The sequence below is a fragment of the Sus scrofa genome, chromosome X (assembly GCF_000003025.6).
Source record: "Sus scrofa isolate TJ Tabasco breed Duroc chromosome X, Sscrofa11.1, whole genome shotgun sequence".
Taxonomy (NCBI): domain Eukaryota; kingdom Metazoa; phylum Chordata; class Mammalia; order Artiodactyla; family Suidae; genus Sus; species Sus scrofa.
The window spans coordinates 46750892-46768677 of NC_010461.5; the positions used below are offsets into that span (position 1 = coordinate 46750892).

Below are 17786 nucleotides of genomic sequence, written 5' to 3' on the forward strand. Positions count from 1 at the left end.
TGCTTACATTATAAAACAGTAAAGTCTCAAATCAATAATTTAAGCTCCGACCTCAAGACATTAAGAGGAGCAAAATGAGCCCAAAGAAAGCAGAAGGACGGAGATAATATAGTGCAGAAATCGGTAAAATTGAAAACAGAAAGACAATAAGAAAAGTCAATGAAACAAAAAGCTTGTCCTTTGAAAAGATCAATAAAACTGACAAACCTCTAGCAAGTCTATAACAAAGAAAAAAAGAAGACAAATTTTCAATATCAGGAACAAAATGAGATATAGATATCATCACAGAGCCAGCCTGCAGATATCAAAATAAAGGACTATCAACACCTAAATGTGACAACTTAGAAGAAATAGTTCAGAGTTCCCATTGTGGCACAGCGGAAATGAATCTGACTAGGAACCATGAGGTTATGGGTTCAATCCCTGACCTCACTCAGTGGGTTAAGGATCCTGAGTTGCCATGAGCTGTGGTGTAGGTCGCAGACATGGCTCATATCCCGCATTGCTGTGGCTGTGGTGTAGACCGGCAGCAACAGCTCTGATTAGACCCCTAGTCTGGGAACCTCCATATGCCGTGGGTTTTACCCTAAACAAAGACAAAAGACAAAAAAAAAAAAAAAAAAAGAAGAAATAGATCAATTCCTTGGAAAACACAAACTCCGACAACACATCCAACATAAAATAGATAATTTAAATAGTCCCCACGATGGTCAAGACATAGAAACAACCTAAATGTCCATGGACAGATGAATGAATAAGGAAGATATGGTATGTGTATACACACACAATGGAATACTATTCAGCCATTAAAAAGAACAAAATAATGCCATTCACAGCAAGATGGATACAACTAAAGATTATTATGTAGTGAAGTCAGAAAGAGAAAGACAAATATCATATGATATCACTTATATGTGGAATCTAAAATATGACACAAATGGACCTATTTCCAAAACAGAAACAGACTCACAGACAAAGAGAACAGACCTATGGTTGCTAAGGGAGAGAGATGGAGTGGGCAGTTGTGGTTGGCAGATGTAAGCTATTATATGTGGAGGGGAAAAACAATAAGGTCCTATTGTATAGCACAGAGAACTATATTCAATGTCCTATGGTAAGCCATAATTGAAAAGAATATTTTAAAGACCATATATATATATATATATATATATATATATATATATAAAATATATAAAACTCAATCACTGCTGCACAACAGAAATTAACATTGTAAATCAACTATATTTCAATTTTAAAAATTAAAAAACTAGCCCTAAAACTATTAGATAAATTGAATTTATAATTTTAAAACAAAAAAAGATTAAATAAAGATAACTAACCAAAGTGTTTATTTAGCATAGTTACTGGCACACTAGCTGGTGCTTAAAAACAAGGGCCACTACCATTTTATTTAAATCATTACACTCTTGGGGAAACAGAGGCTTCACAGAGATGAAATCCTTTGCTAAAAAATAACAGAGTCAGAATCTGAACCTAGATCTGAAGCCAGTGCCATTTCCTCTATAGTTAAGAGTCCACACCACAGCAACCCTCTTGGGGATGTATTAACCAATAACTTCCTTTATAGACAGGAAAATTGTAAAGGAGTGAGGTTTTGCCAAAGCCCTGGACATCAATAAATGCTTGCCAGCTAACTTCCTCCACAGTGTAAAGTGATGTTTCTCAAAGTTAGGGTACATAAAAATCTACCTGTTTGTTTTGTTTGTTAAAATATAGATTGTTGGGTCCCAACCCAAGAATCTACATTTTTAACAAATTCCTAGTTAATGAACCACACTTTAAGAACAACAGTGTATAGTAATGATATATTAGCCCACCCATTCCCCAACATTAGAAGCTGTCACACCCCAGAGAAAGGGAAGGAATTGAGACAGAACAATGCTCTAAACCAGTGGTTCTGAAAGTGGCCCCTATTCATGTACTGAATCTGAAACACTGTAGGTGGGGACCACCTATCTTACCTTTTAAGAAGTCTTCCAAGTGATTTGGATACACCCTAAAGTTTAAGAACCACTGCTCTATAAATCGATGTGCTTTGCAAAATCCAGCCCTCTACAGTAGAGGAATGGAGCTATATCATCTTTTCCCCACTTTTGAGACCCTGGGCTCTGAAGCCAGATAATTTTAAATTCAAATTCAGACTCAGAAAGTAATTTAACCTCAATGAGTTCGAGATTCTCACCAGCAAAATGGAATAGTCATTTTCCTTGTTAAGACCTTTCCAGGAAGTAATATGGCACTACTGCTATCTAACTGGACTTTAAGAAATATAGCCTATGGAAATCATCAGAAATCTTAACAGATTTATATCATCTATAGGCATTTGTGGGCTTAAATACTATGAGCAACCATGGAAAGTCCACAATATTTAGTCATTTTTAATTATGCCAAAGTATAGACTTAACTAGAGCAGTGTAAGCCTGGTGTGTGTGTGTGTGTACCTGTTATGCCAAAGTATAGACTTAACTAGAGCAGTGTAAGCCTGGTGTGTGTGTGTGTGTACCTGTTATGCCACAGTATAGACTTAACTAGAGCAGTGTAAGCCTGGTGTGTGTGTGTGTGTGTACCTATTATGCCAAAGTATAGACTTAACTAGAGCAGTGTAAGCCTGGGTGTGTGTGTGTGTGTGTAATGCACTGAGTAAGTAAGAGCAGCCACCCACCAAGGACCTGATAAGCCTGGGTGTGTGTGTGTGTGTGTGTGTGTGTAATGCACTGAGTAAGTAAGAGCAGCCACCCACCAAGGACCTGATAAGCCTGGGTGTGTGTGTGTGTGTGTGTGTGTGTGTGTGTGTGTGTGTGTGTGTGTGTGTAATGCACTGAGTAAGTAAGAGCAGCCACCCACCAAGGACCTGATTCTCAGCTGGATTCCTTATTCTCTGGCAGCCCAAAGAGAAAGGCATGAGAAAAGATAAAAGCTTGGTCTCTTTCATGAGGAAAAAAAAATTAAGGCAGTTAACTTATATGTTAGGGTGTGCACAGAAACACAGGACTCACCACAGAAATGTTAGTAAGGAGGGGCCTGGCCCATAAACCCATTTCCATATTTGTAAATTTGGAATTCTTTTCTTTTCTTTTCTTTTTTTTTTTTTTTTTTATCTTTTTGCTATTTCTTGGGCCGCTCCCGCGGCATATGGAGGTTCCCAGGCTAGGGGTCCAATCGGAGCTGTAGCCACCGGCCTACGCCAGAGCCACAGCAACGCGGGATCCGAGCCGTGTCTGCAACCTACACCACAGCTCACGGCAACGCCGGATCGTTAACCCACTGAGCAAGGGCAGGGACCGAACCCACAACCTCATGGTTCCTAGTCGGATTCATTAACCACTGCACCACGACGGGAACTCCAAATTTGGAATTCTTAAAAGGACTCGGTGGTGTTCCTTATAAATGTCAAGTTTCTACTGTGCAAAGATGTTCACCATGGTGTTTTTCTTGTTTTAACCAGCACCCAAATCAAAATGCAAAACATTTCCAGAACCCCCAAAGTTTCCCTCACATCATAATTTTATAATATAAAAAATTAGAAATAACATAAATATCCAACCTCAGATGAACTGACCAAGTAACTGATGGCAGAGATAATACAGTGGGATATCATAAACCATTTTAGATTAATATTGAATGACTTGGTAAAATACTCATAATGTTGAAGAGGAATTAAAACTCAGGTTACAAAATGGTACTTATAATATAATCCCATATTGTAAAAATATATGATTATATTCTAAGTCAAACAATGTGAATTAATGCAACAAAAAATTAAATAGTGGATTGTGCTGGAGAGTAGGCCCACGGATGATTTTTGTTTCCTTCTTTATTCTTGTTCTAAATTTTCCACAATGAACATGTCTCAAAGAGTCAGGAAAAAAATATTCAATGTTATTTGAAAAAGAAATATCTACTTTTCAGGCTTGGATGTGGATTAGATGAGATAAACATAAGCCCAGTCTGTCATGGGGACTGGCACACTTATGAAGCATTCATTCCTATTTCCTATTCCCAGACTGCAGAGTTAGGGTCTCTTTATTATGGGTAGGAGTTCACTGTACAGGTTTAAACCTACACAATCAAAAGCAGTGGCTACAGACAATAACTTTTTTCAAGAAAACCCATTCATTCATTCATTCATTCAAAAATGTACTCAAAATCTATTACATGCTTAGCATTGAACTAGGTTCTAAGGATACCAAAAATGAAAGGATCATCTCTGCCCTCGGGTACTACTGCTAATGAGTGACAAAGACATATTTATAACTATATGATGAAATAATAAGTTTCAATAAGGATGTACACAAAGTGCAATGGGAGCCCAAAGAAAGGAGGACTTCTACAGAGGAGGTATGCTGAGTTGTAAATGGGAGGACGTTAGTGGGAATAGCATGTGCAAAAACAAAGAGACCATAAAAGAGTATAAAATTTCCGCAGAATTATACAGGTAGTTCAGTCTTGCTGGGACATAATGAACAAGGGAGGAGGAATGACAGGAAATGAGAATGATCAAGTAGATCACAAAAAGTTTTGTCTATAACACAAAGGATATTGAATTTTATTCTGTAGGGGAACTATCAAAGATATCAGGAATCCCGAAAGGTATCTTAATTCCCACTTATTTCCAGGGGAAAGAAAAAGACCCCATCCTCTAGATCTGTTCCCTCTTAAATGAAAGTTAACATGAGACAGTAACTCTGCACTTAGCACGAAGTAAATATCAATAAAGATCAGCTGAATATGAATTTGAAGGTGCTGCACAGGACTATCCCTGCAAAGAGCAGAAATTTAGCAGCACCAAAACCTTCAGTCTGGTCTCGGGTGTGATAACAGGAACAGCTCCTTCGGAAAGGACTAGTGACAACTGAAAACTCTACAATCTTAACAAAATGCAACAGGGGGAGGGCACCATATACTGTTTTGTTGTACTCCCATGTACATATCCCTCTCACGGTTTTCTTCCCAGAGATGGGATATAAGTCCCAATAATGGAATAATATCACAAGTTTATTCCACACAACCTCTATGGAATCCTGGGTGACAGGTGCTTACGGGCACACAGTTAACTGGAGGGAATTCATTAGTGGTTTTACCCCTGCTGTTTTACCCAATATCTCCTCTGCTTAATTCAATTTAGCTGGATGGTTCTGCAGATAATACTGTAGAAATAAAATACTACTGCATTTCTGCCCCCATTTACTGAGTGCATGCAAAATGCTTCAAATAAACAGGAAGGGTGTATTAGATATCTTTTATAGGTGAAGACAAAGAGGCTCAGAGAGGCAAAGCAACTTGCCCAAGGTCACTCTGATAGTAAGATGCAAAGCCACACTCAAATCCATGTTTGTTGGACTCAGATATCTCAAAAATGCAGCACCATCTCCCCCAAAGCCAGATCTGAAGCAAAACAAAATTGCCAGAACACACACACACACACAAAGATACATTCTTTGTAGCTGGAAAGTATTTTTCTAAAGAAAAAAAATCAGATATAGGGTACAAAGAAAATATACATATGGGAAAAGAGAAAAAGAGGAGGAACCAGAGGCCAATGTCAGCTAGGCCCTAGTCTACAAGGATTCTGGAAGAATCTGGGTCTGGGAGGTGGGCTGGAGTTAACTGTCTATAAGAGAGGGGAAATAAGTTTCTGAGCAGGAACCTAAACCAGAGTTAAGAAAGGAGCAATCTAGTGAGTGAGCACCTGGCCACTGCATCCTGTCCAGCGTGGCCTGCCCTCCTTACCTGCCATGAAACCAGTCCTGGCACATGTCACACTCAATCATGAAGCGGGTCACATCATAAGGCAGCCGACAGAGGCAATACACCGGTACCGAGGCCATCTTCGCCGGGCCTTGGAGCGTTCTGCGGCGGGCCAGGTTCTTAGCGTCAAAAGGAGCGGGAGGCAGCAGCACGCGTCCTCTCTGGACGAAGACTGGGCACAAACAACACTTTTTACGGAGTGAATCAGGTCTCCTAGGGTACCAACCCTCAGCTTACAAATGGGCAGTTACCGCTGCGTGGATGCAACACAGCTGGTGGGGCTGTAGGGGGCAATCGGAGAAAGTCCAGCCGGCCGCCAGAATTTCTTTAACAAATAAAGAACGGCGCTCCGCCGTCGAGGCTTTTTTCCCCCCTCCCTACCTCCTTCGGCCCCCAGGGTCAGTGATAACTTCTTTCCGGGTTCCAGGGAAAGATCTGACGCCTTTTCAGGAAGCTTCTTTAATCCCTCACTGCACCCTCTCCTTGCTAGCAACCTTGCTTTCTAGGGCTCTCTTTATTATGACGCAAACCGTAGCCCAGAGGATGGGGCGGGGAGGGGGGGGTACCTCAGAAAAAGCCCCCTCTCATCCCCAAAACAGAGGCAACTAGAGTGAGATGAGAGATGCCTGGAGGTCCCCAGATTACTCGAAAATTACCTCGATGCCTTCTGGAACGAGGCAGACAAGACTAGGCGCCCAACTCAAAATCACAGTTCTGGGGTCGTGTTCTGAGAGTTTAATGATCTGCTCCTTCACTATCAAAATCATTCCATCCCCGATCAGTTGGGAGTCTGATCACCCCATCAATCTCAAAACTGATCAGCTCACCATCTACTTCAAAGACAGGGTTCTTGTTGCACCCCAGAAACTCAAAAGAATCGCTTCAAACCCCTCTGAAACAGACTAGAATTTCCTCACACTGAAGCAACTAAGCCACGATTTTCCCCCTATAGCTCTGAAACTGGCAGGCATCTCACGGCCCCCTCCAATTAACCAAGACTCCACCGTCCCCCCAAAATGACAGGGATCTTATCACAGATCCCGAAAGTGACAGGAATATCCTTGCAGCCTCCGAAACTTACGAGAATCTCTTCACGCCTCCCAAACTGACAGGAACCTCCTCACGCCCCAAACCTGCCAAGAATGTCTTCGGTCCCAACCCTAGAGGGACCTCCTCATCCGCAAAGCCGCAGGGATTCCTTACGCCCGCGGAGCACAGTTCCACCGAAGCGCCGGTGGCTGGGCTCGCTCTGGAGCGGCTCGGCGCCTCGCTCAGCGGAGGCTCGGCCGGCAGTTCCGGCCCCACAGGCGGCGCGCGCCGAATTCTGGGATCGTCACGGCAACGCGGAGAACCTCGCTCGCCTTCCCCTCAAACCACCCGCTGGGTCGCGCGGCCCTGGCTGCCCAGAGGTGCTTCAGAGCAGCTTTCTCCACAGCTCTGCCTCGGGCCCGGCCGTTAGGGCCTACTGGAGACCGCGGTTCGGGCCTAGTCCGGCGGCCGCCCGACGAACGGGCAAGCGGCGGGGTCGCTGGGCGGGCAGGAGATCGCCGCGAGCAAACCAACGATGATGGAGATGAACCGGCGGCCCGGCTGGAGACAAACAGCCCGAAAAGTCGCCGGGAGAAGCCCGGTGGCGGTGGTAGGCAATTCGAAGTAGTCAATAAAGTTTATTCAAAACAACGAGGAAGTTGAGGCGGAGAGGGGAGGAGAAATATGGGGTAAACAGCTACCATATTGAGAGTGGCGACGCCGCCACGGGGAGGGGACCCAGCCGCCATCTTATGAGGGCCGGGCACCCGAGGTAACCGCGGCAGAGGCGGGGAAGGGCGGGCCCCGGTTCCCGCGTGACGCCGTCGGAGGCGGAGCGTTAGCTTGAGAAAGTGGGGCGGGGCCTGGCTACCTTTGGACCCGCACGACTCCCCAGGTACCCAATCGACGCCGAGGACCTTGAGCCAAGAGGCGGGGAGGCCGCCATCTTAAGCGAGGCAGGCGCTTGGCTCCATTTTGAGTGGGGCCAGAGTCTTCCCCGCCTTACCCCTCCTCCGGGCGAGTTGGGAGTTAAGGCCCCCCCCACCAACAGCACCACCACCATACACACATACACACACCCCTCCTCCCTAGCTTTCTCCTCCTATAAGAGGAGATGAACTCTGTGACTGAGCGCCGCCAGCATAATAGGCGGCGGCGGCGGGGGCGGGTCTTGGTTCCGAGTGGAGGCGGGGTGAGTACTCACGGAAGCTTCTGTTCTTTGTGAGCGCCTTCAGCAGGACAGGCCCTTTCACACGGTCTCGGGGTCGTTTACTCTTCACCCTGCAAGGGAAGCTCTGTTATTATCCCCAAGTGAGGACACGCGCTTAGAGAAGCCAAGTGGCTTGAATTTCAGAGCCAGGAAGTTGAACCTTGCACCTTCTACTACCCCCTCGTCCTGTCCTTGGTCCCTGGGTCGTAGTTCCTCTGTAAAGCCTCTGTCAACTTCCCAGCTCCCTCTGAAATCTCTCTTCTTTGACTCTCCTATTTGAGTTCAGTTCAGATACAGTTCAAGGATTTTCACCTGTCCCACGATTTTCTGACTACAGCCTGAGGGTGGGGTGGCAGAAGAGGTTGAGTAGCTTGAACTCCACACACATGCTTCAAGGTGGCGCTGGTTTTCTCAGACATTCTAGAATATTCCCTAGGAATCCTCTTACTGTTTCATTTTCTTAAAGGGTCCCACCGCTTTAGAAAAGAAAATGTGTTTGTGCACGCACCGAGTTCCTAAGTGATGGGGGTTTAGGCCCTGGGGATACAATGATGAAAAAGAGAGGCTTTGCAGTGGGAAATTACCAGCCAGTGCAGGAGACAAGCTTGCAAGTAAACAATTGGAATAGAGCACGCAGATACCTCTAGCAAGGTGCAAAATGAGGCTAAGAAAATGCCTCAGAAGCTGATTGCTGCTGTCAAGGAAGATTTCAGAGAGACATGGAAGGTATATAAAAGTTCGCAAAATTAACGTTTTATGTGTAAAAGGATTATCATGTACAAATGCACGGATGCACATGGGAAAACAGTTACAAAAAGAAGCTAAGTATTAGATTTTGTTCTGTGAGCAATAAGAAATCACTGCAGGCTTTTGAGTCACGTTTGTGGCTTAGCCACAGGACAATCCAGGTTTAGTGGGACTCAAAGCTTACACAGTTTGTGTGGTAGGATTTCATTAAGAATATAGAGTTGTAAATAGAAGATTAAGTTCAAAGGTAGAGTATTCCTAGAGGTCATTCCTATACCTGACTAATAACTATAAATAGAAATGATTCAAACTATATACAAATGTCCCCACGAAACCCAAACAAAAATGCATCCCCCAAATCAACTTCCACTTAGCTGGATCTCAAAAATGTCTGAGGCAGCTCCACCACCACCTAATACATGGAAAATGTGAGCAGAAAACCCTCAGTGGAAAGGGACAGCAATTTAACCAGTTGTGGTTTAAATATATTTTGCAGTCCTTATGAAACATGACCATGTGACCATATGGCAAGGGACAAGCCCTGCAGCTTAAGCTTTCTTAGCTTCACAAGGCGGTAGGAGGGTATTCACTTCAGCAGCACATAGATTAACTTGGAAAAGAGAATATTAGCATAGCCCCTGTACAAGGATGACATGCAAATTTATGAAGTACTCCATAATAAAAGGGGAATAAAGGGGGAGGCGGAGAGGAGGAGGCAGTTGCATTAGTCATGAAAAAAAGATGAGGCCTGAATCAGAACAGTTGCAGTAGGGGTAGAAAATGATCAAATAAATGGGATATTTTGGAAGTTGAATAGGCAGGGATAGGAGACTAATTGAAAACAGTGGGTGAATGAGTGAAAGGAGCTTGAGTTCATTTCTGGGTTGGTTGTCATTTCTGGATGATGGTGCCATTGACTGAGCTAGGATACACAGAAGGAAAAAGGTTTGGTGGGGAAGAAGAAACTAAGTGTAGTTTGAAGTGTCTTAAGATGTGTGTGGAACATTAATTCACTCAATTCTTTGTGGAGCATCTACGATACATGAGGCACTGTACTAGGTGTGAGGATGTAGTGGTAACCCAGATAAGGTCTTGACCTTCACGGTGCTGACATTCTTCATGGGGGTCAGTCAATAATCAGACAATTTCATATATATATTTATTGAGCACCTACACTATATGAAGCACTGTTCTAGGCACTGAGGATTCAGACAAGGTCCCTGTCCTCCTGTGATTCATAGTCCAGTGAGGGAGACAGACAATAAAGTAAGTCAAATAAGAGAATTTCAAACACTTATTTGCAGTGAGTGCTATGAGGAAAATAAAAGAAGTTGTAAGACAGAAAGCTTTGAATAGAATGTAGTCTATTTTAGATAGTCAAGGTGATAGGGGTGGAGTAGGATAGTTACACAGGTAATTGTAGAAGTCCCAATACAGGACTGGGACCGTAGATGGGGAAACCTGGGGAACTCTGAGAGGTAATAATAAAATTGCTCAAGAGGGCCATCAGAACAAAGAGGCAGGCTTGCTTGACTAGTGGAGGCATGAGATATGCCTCAGGTCATTGGGTGGGGGATGGGGTGAAGCCTGCATTCAGGTTCAGACCAAGGGCAGGAGTTTAAGGACCACCCTTCTGCTGATTTGAATAAGCACCATAACTGTCCTAGTTTGACCTTATAGGGTCAAATACTCTCTTGTGGATACCAAGGAGGAGCTACTACTTAAAGAGGAAGAGGTGGTCTTTTCCAACTCCCCTTGGATTATAAAGCTGTAGCCCACCTAATCCTCAGGGCAGAGCCTCCTTGCCTGCCAGTTTGCATCGCTTACAAACATCCTATCTTAATAACTCTATTTCTTGCCTATCCCTTTGGCTAAGCAAAAAGGAATAGGCAAGAAATAGATTTGTTAATCTATTTGTCTCTCACTGGATTCCTTCTGTACTTTGAGGCACAAAGAACCTGAACCTCAGTAAGTCCAGACACTGGGTGAGTGATTCATACTTAAAAACTGTGTGTTCAAGTCCCAGTCTGGGTTTAGGCTGGGTTCGAGTGCTGGAGCATGGGTTCAAGTTCCAGTCTGGGTTCTGGCTAGGTTCAAGCCGTAAGTGCTGTCACTTTGAAAGGAAGGCCTTTTGGAAAAGCCAAGATGTGAGCTAAGACCTGAATAATAAGAAGAGCTGGCCAAGGACAGGGCAGAAGGAATTAAAAAGTTCAAAAGCCCTAATGTGGTGGGGGCCAGTTCAGGGCATCATCTATCCGTTATACTTCCTGAGCATTTATGATGGACTGGGTGGGGTAAGGGTGGGATTGTACACTCCTTAAGAGTAGACACAGGGTGTGGTCTCCAGACATGAATAAGAGACCCTGTGTCTACCCTTAAGTAGTATACAATCTAATGAGGTAGGCAAGTTTCAATGAACAATAACAAAACTGAAAAAGGTCAAACCCTAAGAGCTACCTAGAGTTATGAACAATATGTGTAGGAATAAAAAGGGAGCCCAAATTAATTCAAACATGTTCAGTGGGTATATCAGGAAAGGCTTCACAGGAGGAGGCATTTGACCTGGGTATAGTGGTACCCACACCTAAAAGTTCCTCCCCAGTGTTCTTGAGTGGTAGGGTTGGGGCATTAAAGGATAATGGGCAAAGGCGAAGCTGTCAGGGGGTGAATCTGAGGCAGTTAGATTTGCTGACAAAGGAATTTGCACTGCCATGGATGGGAGGCAGCTGGCTGTTGCCCTGGAAATATGTGCTACAGCTGTCTCACAGCCTCAGCACATGGTCTGAACTGGCCACAATAGTAAAAGAGTGTCCTGGAAACTTTCCTCCTGTACCCCGCCTCCACTTAACAGCTGCAAACATTTACTTTTAATTACCTAGACAATAGTAAATGTATTCCTATTGTAAACATTCAAACAGACTAAAGATCTCCCCTGACCACTCTCAATTCCTGCTCTTTTCTGATTCATCTCTCTGCATATATGTACATATAACTGTTGAGATGAAAAATTATGAGGGCCAAAGTGGACTAAAAATATGTGAAGAAAAATGGGGAAAAATAGGAAAACATTACATGAGGAAGAACAGACTTGCTCAAAGACAGACTCAAAAGTATAAGGGCAGTGAAAATAAAAGGCAACATGGGAGTTCCTGTTGTGGTGCAGTGAAAACGATTTCAACCAGGAACCATGAGATTGCGGGTTAGATCCCTGGCCTCACTCAGTGGGTTAAGGATCTAGCGTTGCTGTGAGCTGTGGTGTAGGTCGCAAATGCGGCTGGGATCCTGCGTTGCTGTGGCTGTGGTGTAGACCGGCAACTGTAGCTCCGATTTGACCGCTAGCCTGGGAACCTCCATATACCGTGGGAGCGGCCCTAAAATGCAAAAAAAAAAAAAAAAAAAAAAAAAAAAAGCAGCATGATGACAAGTAACATTATCTGAGAAGTTACTGTGTGCTAAACACTAAGTCACTCAATCCTTACAACAACCCTATGAGGTAGGTACTAGTACTATCCCCATTTTATGGATGAGGAAGCTGAGTCTAGAGAGTTTGAGATCACATAGCTGGTATGCATGCAAGCATGGTTCCTAGTGATACAATTCCAGACTCCAGGCTCTTCACCATTCCATGTGTAGATTTAACAGCAATAGGTATCTCTAAGATCCATATAAAGAGGGAAGGTGATCAACAGTTCTTTGCATAATTTGCATCACAGAAGCAAAATGGGGTTTACACTCATTTGGAATGAAAACTACCAGCAAGGCAAACTAGGTAGTTGAGAATACCAACTCACTCCTCCAATGCCATCTTTAGGGGTGTGCCACAGGTAGAGAGCTCTGCTTTCAGAAAAGGCTTCAGGCTTGGATTAATGCTCTCCTGTAGCTACCTTGACATTCTTAGTAATTTTCTTTGAACCTGTGTGGCAATGGAGCATATCCATGAGCAGAAAAGATACTCTGGATGGCAGTAACCACAGCCTGTGGGCACTGCAGGAGATGTGCATGCTGAGCACTCGGCCAGGCCGCCTGGCATGTACAAGAAGATCTGGGGCACCATGGAGCCTAGAGAGGGGAACGTTGGGCCAGTGACCATGATGGCAGCAGTAGCAGAAATAGCAGCTGTGGTGGCAGTAGCCATAACCCTGAGAGAAAAGACAGCCCCTGCATCGAAAGAGACCTGTGGTGAAAGACGGTCTTGCCCTTTTGTCACCAGAGCCTATCCCTGTGACAGGGGCACAAATATTAACTCTGGCCTGAGCACTGGGACAGGAACTGCTGGCACTCAGTAAACTTTGTCAGTAAATTACTACAAAATAAAAAGGTACTTGTAGACATTTCAATAAAGTACGAGGCGGGTATTAGAATTCTTCGAGGAGTTTATAATAGCTCATTTTGAAAACTAGTGCAAAATTACAAAGCAAATATCCACAGTCTAAGAAATGGAAATTAAAAATCACCACAGTAGACATGTTAGATGAAAGCTTTGGATGAACCAATTACTAATGAGGAAGACAACGCAAAAGTGTTTTCTTTATAGTTGAAGAAATAGTGGTAGAATGCATGAAAAGGCATTTTGAATTATAAATAAATTATGAAGTCAGTTTCATTTCTTGTATGATCTTGTCTTAGTCTGTTCAGGCTGCTATAACAAAAATGCCAATGTTTGTTTGCTAATGAACAAACATTTATTTCTCACAGTTATGGAGGCTGGGAAGTCCAAGATGAAGGTGCGGGCAGATTCAGTGTCTGGTGAGAGCTCCACTTCCTGGTTCATAGATGATGATCTTCTTGCTGTGTGGGGAAGGGGTGAAGGAGCTCTTTGGGGGCTCTTTTATAAGGGAACTAATCTCATTTATGAGGGCCCCACCCTCAAGACCTACTCACCTAGCAAACACCCCACCTCCTAATATCATCATACTGGGGGTTAGGATTTCAGCGTATGAATTTGGGGCAGGAACACAAGCATTCAGTCAACAGCAGACTTCCACAAGTTATAAGACGTGTCAGAGGATAAATTTATATTTAAAATTAGTGCCATTGTATAAATTTATATTTAAAATTAGATTCAGACTTAGACAAAGCTGATTTGTATGAAGAGTTAAATCTTTCTAGAAAAATTGGTCTATAGGAATCATCAGGTCTAGATGCATGAAAATTTGTATCTTGAAATGATTTATCAAGAATCTGTCCCAATGTTGTCACAGCCTGAAAAACACAGTGCCAATGACAGTTGCATCAGCAGAATGCTCCTTCTCAAAATGAAGTTATCAAACATTTGCAATATTGTGACTGATGTTGCCTCATTCAAAATGAGGTTGCTAAAAATATAAATTTTGATGACTAAATAATTGAATTTGCAGAAAAGCAAGCCAGAAAAATATTATGATCAAGACATCATATTAGTAACATTATTTTATATAAATTATGATAAAATATTATTCTGCAGTTTGTAATTTTATGTTGTTATTCATGTATCACTATTATCCCTCTTATGTTTTATAAGTAATAATTGTTTTTTTTTTTTTTTTTGCTTTAAGGGCCACACTCATGGCATATGGAAATTCCCATGCTAGGGGTCGAATTGGAACTGTAGCTGCCGGCCTACACCACAGCCACAGCAATGCCAGATCCAAGCTGTGTCTGCAACCTACACCACAGCTCACGGAAATGCCGGATCCTTAACACACTGAGCAAGGCCAGGGATCAAGCCCACATCCTTGTGGATACTAGTTGGATTCATTTCTACTGTGCCACAATAGGAACTCCAGTAATAAAATATTCTTAAAGAAAAAGCTTTATATTTTAGTGCCTTTAATTGCACTTTCCACCTCTCCCCTGGGTTTTGAACAAGGAATCCTCCATTTTCATTTTGCACTGGGCCCCACAAATTATGTAGCAGGCTCCCATTCTTGCTGGATGGTAATTGTGAGATGATTTGAGAGGACTGTAGATACTCAAAACAGCCTCACTGCTCTAACCAAATTCCTCTCCACTGGGAGTAGGGGGTGGGGGTGGGTAGAGACAACATGACAATACAGAAAAATGGAGGTAAATTAATGTGGATATTTGTTCTTTTCACGTGAATGGGCTCATACTATTCGTATTATTTGGCCAATTGCTTTCTTCACTTGGCAACTTCTTTGAGATTTTTCTACAAGGAAAAAAAACTCAACATTCTTCATTTTTGAATTCTTGTTCAGGGAATTCCATAATTTGGATGGGTCTTGATTTACTTCTCCACTCCCCTGTCGGATATTTAAAGTGGTTTGATTTTTCAGTAATACAGAGCTGCAGTAAACATACCAGCAGGGGCCTCCTTGTGCACAGGCATGTTTCTCTAGGAGGGAGTTGCTGGGCCAGGAGGTATGGGTATTTTCAATCTTAATACATACTGCTAAATTGCCTTTCAAATGTCAATTTTCACTCCCATAATCAGTGTATTTTCACATTTCCTAAGACTCTGACCTTTAAACTGTTTGCTAATCTGATGGAGAGAAAAAAATGGTAACTCATGATTGTTTTTAATTTACATTTTCCAGAGTTCCCATTGTGGTGCAGCGGAAACAAATCTGACTAGAAACCATGAGGTTGCAGATTCGATCCCTGGCTTTGCTCAGCGGGTTAAGGATTAGGTGTTGCCGTGAGCTGTGGTGTAGATTGCAAATGTTGTTCGGATCTGGTGTTGCTATGGATGTTGCATAGGCCAGCAGCTGTAGCTCCAATTAGACCCCTGGCCTGGGAACCCCCATATGCCTTGGGTGTGGCCCTAAAAAGACCAAAAATAAATAAATAAAAAATAAATAAATAAAAAATGAATAAACTGTAGGAGTTATTTATATATCCAAATATTAACTCTTTGGCTATTAGCTATATTGCTATTTCCCCATAGTATGTAACATGTTTATGGCTTTAGATACAGAGCCAGAGCCACAGCAACATGCCATATTTGAGCCGCATCTGCAACCTACACCACAGCTCACGGCAATGCCAGATCCTTAACCCACTGAGCAAGGCCAGGGATCAGAACCCTAAACCTCATGGTTCCTAGTTGGATTCGTTTCCGCTGCGCCACGACAGGAACTCCTGTTTGTTTGTTTTTGTTTTTGTGTTTGGCTGCACCCACAGCATACAAAAGTTCTGGAGCCACAGCAGTGACCAGATCCTTAATCACTAGGCCACCGGGGAACTCCTAGGCCATGCTCACTCTGAAAGCCCTAGTGGAGCATCTTTCCTTGCCTCTTTTTAGCTTCTGGAGATTGCAGTTCTTGACATTCCCTTGACTTGTAGATGTATCACTCTGCCTCCAGTGTCACATGGTGTTCTCCCTATGTGCCTGAATTATTCTCTTCTTATAAGGACCGCAGACATTGGCTAAGGTCCACCCTAATGTAATTTGACCTCATTTTAACATGTTTCTATCAGCAAAGACCATATTTCCAAATAAGTTCATAATCACAAGTTCTAGAATTTTGAGAAGACACTATTCAGCTCAGTACAGAGTGTCACTTTTTTTTTTTTTTTTGGTCTTTTCTAGGGCCACAGCTGCAGCATATGGAGGTTCCCGGCTAGAGGTCTAATCAGAGCTGTAGCCGCCGGCCTACACCATAGCTACAGCAACACGGGATCCTTAACCCACTGAGCGAGGCTGGGGATCGAACCCACAACCTCATGGTTCCTGGTTGGATTCATTTCTGCTGAGCCACAACGGGAACTCCCCGAGTGTCACATTTAAAAAAATGTGTTTTGCTAAGTCTGGAGTGGAGGCCAAGCATCCTTAATCTTTAAAAACTTTACAGACTTGACAAATGACATAAATGTTGACCTGGAAAGGTAGACATGGGGGAGGGCCCTTTTAAAGCAGAATCCCCAAACTAAATGCTAATGAAGTGATGAAATTTTACTGCATAAAAGTTAAAAGCTTTGTGAGGCAAAATAATAATAATAATTGCATAAACAAATTCAAAAGACCAACAAAGCTGGGAAAACATATTTGTATCATACATGACAAAAGGCTAATTTCTTTAATTTACAATGACTTTAGAAGAATTAATATGAAAAAGACAAAACCTAATAGTAAGATGAACTAAACAATAAGCAAGTAATTTACAGAGAAAGAAATATACACATCAGTAGAGATTTGAAAAGATGTTCAACCTTATCCATGATTAAAAGCATAAAAATCAAAACAATAAAATACCTGAGTTCCTGCTGTGGCAGAGTAGGTTAAGGATCCAACTGTAGCATCTTGGGTCACTGCAGAGGCACAGGTTTGATTCCCAGCTCGGGTGGCATAGGTTGCAGCTCAGATTCAATCCCTGGCTTGAGAACTTCCATATGCCATGGGTGTGGCCATTAAAACAAACAAACAGGAATTCCCGTCGTGTCGCAGTGGTTAATGAATCCGACTAGGAACCATGAGGTTGCGGGTTCGGTCCCTGCCCTTGCTCAGTGGGTTAACGATCCAGCGTTGCCGTGAGCTGTGGTGTAGGTTGCAGACGCGGCTTGGATCCCGCGTTGCTGTGGCTCTGGCGTAGGCCAGTGGCTACAAGCTCCGATTCGACCCCTAGCCTGGGAACTTCCATATGCTGCGGGAGCGGCCCAAAGAAATAGCAAAAAGACAAAATAAAATAAAATAAAATAAATTAAAAAAATAAAACAAACAAAATAATAAAGTACCATCTTCACCTATCAGATTGGGAAATGTATAAGGTTTGATTATATGTAGAGCAAGTGAGGATATGAAGAAATACTATATACTTTCTTACACTGCTAGTGGGACTGAATTACAACTTTTTTCAGGTATAATTTGGCAGTAGATATCAAAATAGGAATGCACATATTCTTTGAATGTTGTGGGCTTTGCTAGTACCTTCTCAGCAATCATTCCCCATTTTTCCCTTCCTAACAATTTGTAGATTTCTATTTGTGTATCTGTTCTTCCCACTCATAGGGTAAACTGATCTTACTCCCAGTTCTTGTGACAACAGACATTTTTTGTTCAGGGAGGACTTGTGAACTAAGTAAGCCAATTGGG

General features: G+C 42.9%; 1 protein-coding gene across 5 annotated transcripts in view; it reads right to left on the minus strand.

Annotated features, from left to right (window-relative positions):
• The window catches only part of PHF8 (PHD finger protein 8), a 113029-nt gene extending 102728 nt beyond the window's left edge, over window positions 1-10301 (minus strand). The window contains exons 1-3 of one of the 5 annotated variants that reach the window (XM_005673656.3): window positions 8321-10301; window positions 8003-8079; window positions 5752-5941 (exon numbers count right to left, since the gene is read on the minus strand). In XM_005673656.3, the coding sequence (XP_005673713.2) occupies window positions 5752-5941; window positions 8003-8079; window positions 8321-8427 (374 nt within the window). In that variant the 5' untranslated portion in view covers window positions 8428-10301. Of the gene's footprint in view, window positions 1-5751; window positions 5942-6850; window positions 7574-8002; window positions 8080-8175 lie in introns of those variants that run through there. The other 4 variants (XM_013986163.2, XM_021080703.1, XM_021080705.1 and 1 more) reach the window with 4 other exon arrangements.